The sequence below is a fragment of the Papaver somniferum genome, chromosome 5 (assembly GCF_003573695.1).
Source record: "Papaver somniferum cultivar HN1 chromosome 5, ASM357369v1, whole genome shotgun sequence".
NCBI lineage: Eukaryota > Viridiplantae > Streptophyta > Magnoliopsida > Ranunculales > Papaveraceae > Papaver > Papaver somniferum.
In genome coordinates this window covers 201,240,957-201,251,327 of record NC_039362.1, presented here as the reverse complement: position 1 = coordinate 201,251,327, position 10,371 = coordinate 201,240,957, and the positions used below count along the sequence as shown (strand labels likewise).

Below are 10,371 nucleotides of genomic sequence, written 5' to 3'. Positions count from 1 at the left end.
ACCTGTTTTGCCTGAAATATGCCAAGTAACAGAAAATGAAACACAAAATTGGTTAAAAAGACCAAAATCAATAATTTCTGGGTGAAAAGGACATTTAGATTTTGATACTGTTTAAATGGACAAGAATGTAAAAATACCTAGGATGTAAACAGTTTCATCCTACCCATTTTCAAATATTTTTTCTTATTTTTAATTTACATTAGGATGCATCCAGTTTCATCTTTGCTATTTTTTAAGTTTAAGTCAGGATGAATCCAGTTTCATCCTTGCTATTTTTTTGGTGTCCATTTCACCCATAATAATTTTTACTCGTCCATTTAAACCATGTTTTAAAAATATTTGGACAAATAACCCATTTTCCGGAAATGAAACAAGAATAACCAACAAAAATCAAGAAATTGTTTAAAATGAACCATTAATTGGGGGATAAAAAAAGGAATTTGGGGATATAAGAAAATGACAAAAAACTGGTTCCAGATATCAATTTGGGGTCACCCCTTATCTAAGTATTTTACGTATTACCTAATCTACCCCTCACTAATCAGGATTAGTGATTAATAATAATTAGTAAAATCTTAAGATTTTTGATAAATGATTAGTGTGTGTTTTATTTGAATTTGGGTGAGTGAGGTGAGATTAGAAGGAGGGAAAAATATTTTTGAGTGGAATTTTTTTGTGAAAATGGAAGATGATTGTGAGGAGAGAATTGCAGCTGCTGAATCTTTAGCTCTACTACAACAAGGAGCTAACGACAACAACTCTCAATTGCAACTCTTTGTTAAGCCAACACCCTTGAATGATGATTTTGACGAGTATCGTGAGTTTTTCGAAGAAGCTACACAAGAAAGTAAACTTGCACAACATGCAAGCATCCCCAATACACAGGTAAAGCTGCTAGGAGGTTGAAAAATCAATCTTTTTCTTTAAACCCTCCATTTTTTCAACTGTAAAACCTCGGTGCCGGCATGGTCGTAGTATGAATACCATGCCGGCAGACGCGTTACCGGCATGGTATTCATACTACGACCATGCCGGTAAAGCGATATCCCCCAATTTGAATATTGATCCGGCATAATATTTAACCAAAAAACTATGCCGGTACGTAGTTAACTTTTTTACCTACCAAGGAATATACTACGGAATATTAAACCGGCATGGGTTCATTGATAGGTTACCATGCCGGAACTGCATGAAAAACATACATGAAACATTTCCATGTAAACCCAAAAACCGGCATGGAAAATTAATAACCATCAACGCCGGAACCAGTTACCGGCGTGGTACCTTCAATTTCGAAAATGCCGGCAGTGGAACCGGCGTTGTTGAGTTTCAAATTTACAATGCCGGTACCTACAAAAAACCGTACAGGAATAAATGTTTTCCAGAGCTAAATACCGACATTACATATCAATTATTTGGAATGCCGGTAGAGTGTACCGGCTTGGGACAATAAATTACGACAGTGCCGGCACCTTGTTTTCCGGCGTTGCTGTATAATGAATAATGTATGCCGGAATATGTTTCAAATTTGGTCTTCAGTTTTGGCTAAGTTCGACAATGCCGGAACATTGGTCGAGCATGCCGGTACTTGTTTCCGGCATAGTGTTTTAATTTCATTTGGAACTAATTTTCGTTCGATCTTTAGGTGGTGACATATATTGATCCAACAAATGCAAAGCCGCTTTATCGGGATACGTCGAAATACTATAAAATACCTCCGGTATGTGACCAAAGTATACTTTACTAATGGATTCCTAGTAATGAACCTTCTAATGAATGTGAAATTGATCTTATGTAGGGAATAATAGATCGAAATGAAGCAATCGCTTGGTCTAAAGAGACGGCTCTTAAGAACATGTGTGTGTTGGTGAGGAATACCGAACGTTCAAAGAGGCGTTTTGAGATGACTTGCGAGAGAAGTGGGAAATACAAGAAGAAGAATAGCCACAAGAGAAAGGATTATGTATATCCAAAGAAGAAGAATAGGGTATACAAGACTCGTACAAGGAAGAATGATTGCCCGTTTAAGCTTGTTTTCCGTATAAATGACATGAACAATTGGGATTGTGAGGTTTTGTGTGGCTGTCATAACCACCGGGATCCGAAAGATTTTGTTGGTCACTCCCTAGTTGCGAAGCTGTAACCTCATGAGTTCGAGGATGTGAAGAGATTGACCAAAGCACTTATCAAACCGAGACAAATTCTCAGAGGCTTCAAGGAAAGGGATGAGTCCAACGTGTCTTCTCTATGTACATTTTATAGCGCACAAGCAACTATTAGAAGGGTGGAATGGGAAGGGAGGTCCGTCATGCAAGAATTTGAGAAGATGGCTTGGGATTACAACTACACGCGTATCATTAAAAGAGGGCCGGACGAGAATCCCCTTCAAATATTCATTTCGCATCCTTTGCTTTCACAATTGGCAAATACATGTTGTGGTGTTCTTATGATGGATTGTACCTACAAGACAAACAAATATAATCCGTTGTTCAACATCGTGGGGCAAACCTCGGACAAGGTAACATTCACATTGGCTTGGTGTTTAATGGAAAACGAGAGGGACTATAATTATCATTGGGCATTACGACAATTGAAATTATTCTTTCGGGAAAATCAACTTCCGAGGGTGATCGTAACCGATCAAGATGATGCATTAATGAAAGCAATATCCGACGTCTTCCCGGACGCACAAAATTTCCTATGTACATATCATATACGTCAAAATATCATAAAAATTGCCATGCCTTGTTTGAACCCACTAAGGCGGATATTAAGAAGAGAATGATTGTTCAACTAGAGGAAGATGTTCGAAAGAACAAACTATCCCCCGAAGAAGAAGAAGATGAGAGAGGAAAGATAAAGGAGCGAGTGGACAAAAAACATGCGGAAAATCATAAAAAGTGGTTGGAATTTCTAAGAGATTGGGAGAAAGTTTATTGGTCTCTTACCGAGGTTATGTACGAAAAGAGATTGGAGAAGTTTATTGCCGATTGGAACGAAGTTTATCCGACTGCCATCTGGTATTGTCGGACTCAATGGTTGGATAAGTTCAAGGAAAAATTTGTGCGTTCATGGACAAACCGGTATAGACACTTCAAGACTGAAGCAACTAGTGAGCGGAGTCCTCTCATGGGATATTTAAAGATCTCATCCAGTCCGGTCAAGGCAATGTGGTTACGGTCACCGAGGCAATGGAGCAATACTTTAAGGCTGATATCAATAGGATCAAGGTGGCTTTTAAGAAAAGCTCAATGGAAAGGATGACTCAATTTCTTCGTTATCGTAAGTTGCTCCAAGGAATAGAATTCAACGTCTCTCATTGGGCAATAAAACATATGATGAGACAAATGGAATATGAGAAAAATTACGAAAAACCGGGTGATGTGTGTATTTGTCCCGACATGTCCTCATTGGGGCTTCCGTGTCATCATATGCTTGTGAATTATGAAGAAGTGATACCTATTGAGGTTATTGATCCGTTTTAAAAGCAACTATCTTTCGACCCTCCCCCTTCGGGAGATTCCGGGAAATCCGTTTTGGAAGCAATCTCCGTTTTGGAAGCAACAATGACTGTCGACAATGCCGATAATCATATGTAATTCTCCTGTATGTTTTAAGTCCACTACGGGCATGCTCGAAATAAATCAATTCCATGCCATAACCTGGTGCCGGCATTCAAATCAACCTAAAAATCTATGCCGGTTTAGGTGACAAATTCTTAAGTTTTCCTGTATGTTTTAAGTCCACTACCGGCATGCTCGAAATAAATAAATTCCATGCCGTAACCTGGTGCCGGCATTCAAATCAACCTAAAAATGTATGCCGGTACTGGTGATAAATTCATAAACTATCCTGTATGGTTTAAGTCCACTACCAGCATGCTCGAATTTTTACAAAAGAATGTCGGTACTATAAACCGGCATACAATGCAACCAAATGTAAAAATGTAAAAATAGCCAGGATGTAAACAGTTTCATCATACCCATTTTCAAATACTTTTTCTTATTTTTAATTTACATCAGGATGCATCTAGTTTCATCCTTGCTATTTTTTAAGTTTAAGTCAGGATGAATCCAGTTTCATCTTTGCTATTTTTTTGGTGTCCATTTCACCCATAATAATTTTTACTCGTCCATTTGAGCTCCGGCGATAAGATCCGGCGATGACCCATGGCGACTGAGAGCCAGGGATCTTCTACGGATTGGTCTCATCCATTTTGCTTGTTGGTTTTAATCGATTCTTCCTCTTCCTTTTCGTTTCTTCATCGTTTTTGTTTTCGCGGTTTTCCATTCCTAAAAATCTATGCCGGTTTAGGTGACAAATTCTTAAGTTTTCCTGTATGTTTTAAGTCCACTACCGGCATGCTCGAAATAAATAAATTACATGCCGTAACCTGGTGCCGGCATTCAAATCAACCTAAAAATGTATGCCGGTACTGATGATAAATTCATAAATATATGTTTTAGGTGACAAATTCTTAAGTTTTCCTGTATGTTTTAAGTCCACTACCGGCATGCTCGAAATAAATCGATGACCCATGGCGACTGAGAGCCAGGGATCTTCTACGGATTGGTCTCATCCATTTTGCTTGTTGGTTTTAATCGATTCTTCCTCTTCCTTTTCGTTTCTTCATCGTTTTTGTTTTCGCGGTTTTCCATTCCTAAAAATCTATGCCGGTTTAGGTGACAAATTCTTAAGTTTTCCTGTATGTTTTAAGTCCACTACCGGCATGCTCGAAATAAATAAATTACATGCCGTAACCTGGTGCCGGCATTCAAATCAACCTAAAAATGTATGCCGGTACTGATGATAAATTCATAAATATATGTTTTAGGTGACAAATTCTTAAGTTTTCCTGTATGTTTTAAGTCCACTACCGGCATGCTCGAAATAAATCGATGACCCATGGCGACTGAGAGCCAGGGATCTTCTACGGATTGGTCTCATCCATTTTGCTTGTTGGTTTTAATCGATTCTTCCTCTTCCTTTTCGTTTCTTCATCGTTTTTGTTTTCGCGGTTTTCCATTCCTAAAAATCTATGCCGGTTTAGGTGACAAATTCTTAAGTTTTCCTGTATATTTTAAGTCCACTACCGGCATGCTCGAAATAAATAAATTCCATGTCGTAACCTGGTGCCGGCATTCAAATCAACCTAAAAATGTATGCCGGTACTGGTGATAAATTCATAAACTCTCCTGTATGGTTTAAGTCCACTGCCGGCATGCTCGAATTTTTACAAAAGAATGCCGGTACTATAAACCGGCATACAATGCAACCAAATGTATATGACGGTACTGGTGACAAATTCATAAACTCTCCTGTATGTTTTTAGACACTACCGGCATACACGAATAGTTATAAATGACTGCCAGTACCAAGAACCGGCAGGGAATTCGACCCAAATTCTATGCCGGTATCGAAAATTCAGTTTCTGGTGAATCTGCGGAGTGAAAATGGCATTGCATTCATCCTAGATTGAATGCCGGAAGGTAAAACCATCTTTGTATTCATACATATTTCAGTGCCGGTAATCACTTTAACTCAACTGTTTCAGTTAGGGTTTGCGATTCTAACCTAAACCCATTGTTATAAATCGATTAAAACACTCATAAAGTAGTTTAAAATCACTTACCTTCTCACGGAAGCCATGGTTGCGAGAGGTTGATTGTCAGAATCCGCTGCTTGTTCTTCTTCTTGCTCTTGAACAATCTTAGCAATTCTTTGTTCCTGTTTTTGTTGAGCAATCGATTTTGAGTTCGATTGGGCATTCGTTTTCTTTCGTGGAGGCATTCTTTATGATTCGGGTAGGTTAATCGACGAAGAAAATTTTGAATCGACGAAGATCGGATGAAGAACGATGAAAAAAGATGATTTTTTTTTCAAAAACCTAAACCTAGGTCAGTGCCGGTACTGAGTAGAAGGGGGGATATGTGTTTGTTTTTTAGATTTTAAGTTTTAGGGGAAAGGGTATAGTAGTCTTTTCATACTGTTTTTAATTAATCAAAGGGTATTTTAGTATTTTCATACACAAAAATCACCCCTTAGCACACACCATAAGTTGGGGGAAGTAATCAATATCCCCCAATTCCTTTTTTATCCCCCAATTAGTTGTTCTTTAAAATTCTGAAATAAAGAGGCTAAAATATGTTTTACTTCTTGCTCCCGGTCTATGCGTATGGTGATGACAAGAAGTGAAAAACCTTGAACAACAAGTACGCATACCATCCCAACACAAAGTCCCTGTTTGCGAATTAGGCTGGCAATAGGGTGATGATAAAATCTAACGTTCCTTTGGGTTGGCGGGCTAGGCTGGAAATAGGGCCAGTCCAGGTGACTGGGCCCCATCAGGGGGTGAGCATTGAAAGAAAAAAATAAAAGACTTGAATTTAGTATACTGGGGTGCTAGCTAGATGATGATTATTAGCTGAAGTCCACTCTCTGACACGAAATAATGTGTTAATGATCTGAATTCAATAATTAAACATTTTGTCAAAGCCCATGTATGATTTGTATATTCGTCGGAAATTGCTTGGAAACTTGAGATGATAGGCATTCATGATTAAACATTGCTAGCATAATGATCCATATGCACTAGTTAAAGGCCAGAAGAAGAAACTATAAATAAGAACAACTTCGGCAAACAGTATACTTCCAACAACAACAAAAAAAAAAAAAAAAACATCAAACTACAAGTTAATTTCACCAAAGTAAAGATATGAAGAGCAAAAGTGTCATGAATTTGTTCACTGTGTTTGCTATGGTTTTCACCGTCTTCTTAGCTTCGGTTAACGCATGTTCTGAAGTTGGGGAACCTTGTGGATTAGTATCACTATGGGACGCTGACTACCGTGTATGCTGTGGTGGTGGTAGATATGCTTGCAGTAGTCACACTATTTTCGGTTCAGGGATTTGTATCGATTGCCACACGCAAGATTGTCACCATGGTCCCGAATATCCATGTTGTTTAGCAGGACCATGATCATATGGTGATTCAGCTTTAATATGAAGATAACATTTGTGAAATTAATGGATTTGTTTCTTTATGTGTTTTGCTTCGTAATGTTTGTATCCCTTGGAGGATTGTAATTTTATTACTTGGAAACGGGGAACCATTTAAACTTGCAGGCGTCATTTCTTCAAAATAACAAACTTTTGTGTTTCTAATTCTCGGATAATGAGTACCTGATCTACTACTTTATCTATCATGTAAATCATCCAAGAAATTTTTACACGCCGGAAACTCAAGTGCTTTATGACACTATAGTTACAGGAATTGCAGCATCGTAAACTCTTTCTGACGCTCGTTTCGCCTGAATGTGCCAAAGTTACACAAATTAAAACAATGAATCAGTTAGAATATTCATAACCAACAGGGGGAAAAAAAATTTGTTTGAAGATTTTGAAAGAATGAGGGTAAAAATTGTTTTACTTCTTGCTCCCAATTGGTGCGTACAGTGATGATAAGAAGCGAAAAACCTTGAACAAAGAGTGCGCATACCATCCCAACCCAAAGTCCCTGTTTACGCAATTTCACATCAACAAAGCATCGCCATTAGTACTTAATAATCTTGCAAAACTTGACCAAGTATAATAGAGAAAAACGATCAAACCTTTCCTCCGGCATGTAGAACAAAAGCTAATAGAACTGCAGAAGGAATTCCGACAAGGTAATAAGATCCCAGATTGACATAAGCACCAATCTTTTGCCAACCACATCCTCTAGCCGTACCTGAAAGGACGACTTGGTAGATATTTCAAGCCGAAAATTGACACATAATTTACTGTTTAGCACTATTTGATCGCAAAAAGAACCTGAAAGAACGACTTGAAGTCCGCCAATGAAGTTGGAGACGGCAAGGATTGGCATCATGAGCGCTACATAATCCACCACCTCTTTCTCTGTGCTATAAGCACTGCCCCAAATATTGCGTACCAAAATCATGATTGCGCCTATTAGAATTCCCTGTGAGGCTGCCAAAACAAGCGCAACTTTTACTGCTAAACGCGCAGCCTGAGGATTATCTGCTCCTAGCTCATTCGAAACTCTTGTGCTGTGAATTTTTAGAAAAACTTTTACTGTAAGAGCTTTATACAATCATCTAGCATAATCATTTTTAGTTTGTTCTTTTGATTGTTTGTTTCAATGTTGTGTGAAAATGGCAATTTAGAGCAACTGACCTTACTGCACTACTGAGTCCAGATGAGATCATTGAGACTAATGAACCGGTGTTTAAGCTGAAAAATGTGAAGGATTTAGCAAACAGAAAAGATAATTCAATTTTTTTCCCCATAACGAGAGTAAAAAATTACAGCGTTGTTGTTTGTATTTTGAAAACATTCATCAAGCCAGTTACGAAACAAGTATGGGCAAGGAGTTTACCAGATCGATAACACCGAAGTTTCTAGCTTTGGATTGGGAAGCAAACCCGATAGCAGAACCACCAGCTCGAAAGACCACACTTCTAAGCTGTTCCAGTTGATGAAGTTAGACAATTGCTAAAATTTTACAATAAGTAGTCACTCAGGAAAGTAGGACTTACCAGACCATGATGGCAGAAGGAATTGCGAGTCTTATAAAGTTAAGAATGTCATGGAGTGCTTCTTTTGAGAAACCAGTCCAAGTCCTTTCACATTTACCAGAGTACTTAACATAAAGTACGAGAAATGTCAGATTGATCCAACAAGATATGGAGGTCGCTATTGCAGCACCTTTATTTCCTAGGCCAACTTTGAAAACCAGAACCCAACACACAAGAAAATGCATCAAGGCCGTCATTGCAGAACTTACCATCATTGGAAAGACTATGTTTTGGGTTTGTAGAAACCTGACATAACATTGAAGAAGTGCATACCCGAATAGGCAAGGGATCATATATCCAGCATAAACTCCTGCTTGGGCTGATATTTCAGGATCTTGTCCCACAAATATGAGAATACGGCATGTGTTAGCCAAAGCAAAAGCCAGTGGAATGCTAACTAGTAAAAGAATAAACATTCCCCTTTGCATATGTATGCCTAACATATGATACTGTTTTGCTCCGTAAGATTGACCACAAAGAGTATCTAATGCACTTGCCATTCCCATCTAGACCAAATCAGAATGACCCATAATTAGATAAGAACAACAACAATCCCATTAAGTCGAGATCAAAAGATGGTTTACTCCGAATGAAAAAAATAATCATGGAACCATATTCGGGTTCTCCCACGGATCAGAATAAAATGCAACAACAACATAATACTCCATCATTTCCCAGTGTTACATATTCCATCACCAAGGCACAAAACTAACAATTATCTTAAAAGTGGATTATCTCGACTTCTGAGTGGATTATCACACGCATGAGTGCACAATGAGCACATATCTTTAAGCCATCAAATCTACTATAGTTACATAAATGCGCATAAATAGATGTGAAACATGACCCCAGCTTAGAGGAAGCAGCCATTGAAGCTGAAAATCGAATGTAATGGTAGAAATTAAGAAGAGATGATGAAAGTTAATTACCAGCAAGCTGAAACCAGTAACAGTTGCAAAAGAAGTAGCCATTGAAGCACCAGAGAGTGAGAGTTCACCAAGATGACCAACAAACATAACTGAAATCAACTGTATGCAGAAGTGTAGGAGATTAACTGTTATTAGAGGTCCAGATAACCATAATTGTTTCTTCACTTCTTCAATAATAATCTCTGCCTTGTTTTCTTCTCTATTTGGTGATATTAATGGAGAATTCAAACTGCATGTTTCTTCCTTTTTCTCCATCATTTCTGTGTTTTCTCTAAGAACACACACTGATCTAGTGGGAAAGAAAGAGACTCAAGAACTAGTGGGAGATTGACACACTTCACCTATTCTTTTACAATTCAATAATTGTATCGTTAGAAAATCACCATACATTGAATCCTTTTGGATGAACGGTGGGCAGGAACCGAGGGCGACCGATCATATTCATGACTAATAGTTTCAAGTACGTACTTTTTTGTTTTTCTTGGTTTGGTTGGACTACTGATTGACAAGGAAGGCATTGCTGATTTGAAAGAAGACAGATAGTCCTTTTGTCCACTGGTGTGGTGTTAGTGAACCAAACACACCGTTTAGATAAATGCATGGCTTTCGTCTATGCAAAACATTATAATCTAGACTCAAAAATAACCTCCACATAAATAAAAAGAAACGAAATTACTAGTAAGAGAATTACCAACTGTGAAAAGGATTTCTTTTTTACCAACTGTGAATTGATAATGCAAATCTTTAGTGTTTCTTTAGGTAAAACTGTGATTTACTAGAAATCTGGCATATAGTTTAGTAGAGATATTCAAAATAAGCATTTTTAAGCTTCTTTCTCTTTTTGGAATCAAGTTTATGTGGGG

General features: G+C 38.0%; 1 protein-coding gene across 3 annotated transcripts; it reads right to left on the bottom strand.

The window, feature by feature from the left end:
* Positions 1-7,060: 7,060 nt before the first annotated feature.
* Positions 7,061-9,844, bottom strand: LOC113284302 (protein DETOXIFICATION 16-like). 3 transcript variants are annotated; one of them, XM_026533738.1, is made up of 9 exons: positions 9,509-9,844; positions 8,789-9,085; positions 8,541-8,644; positions 8,381-8,467; positions 8,179-8,235; positions 7,813-8,051; positions 7,611-7,729; positions 7,430-7,516; positions 7,061-7,310 (listed from the first exon to the last, which is right to left on the bottom strand). In XM_026533738.1, exons 1-9 carry the CDS (start codon positions 9,764-9,766, stop codon positions 7,251-7,253), a joined length of 1,308 nt encoding a protein of 435 aa, XP_026389523.1. In that variant the 5' UTR covers positions 9,767-9,844; the 3' UTR covers positions 7,061-7,250. The 3 variants fall into 3 exon arrangements, with proteins under 3 accessions (XP_026389523.1, XP_026389522.1, XP_026389521.1); XM_026533737.1 differs by having other exon boundaries at positions 8,541-9,085; XM_026533736.1 differs by lacking the exon at positions 7,061-7,310 and having other exon boundaries at positions 7,359-7,516; positions 8,541-9,085.
* Between the last annotated feature and the right edge of the window lie 527 nt (positions 9,845-10,371).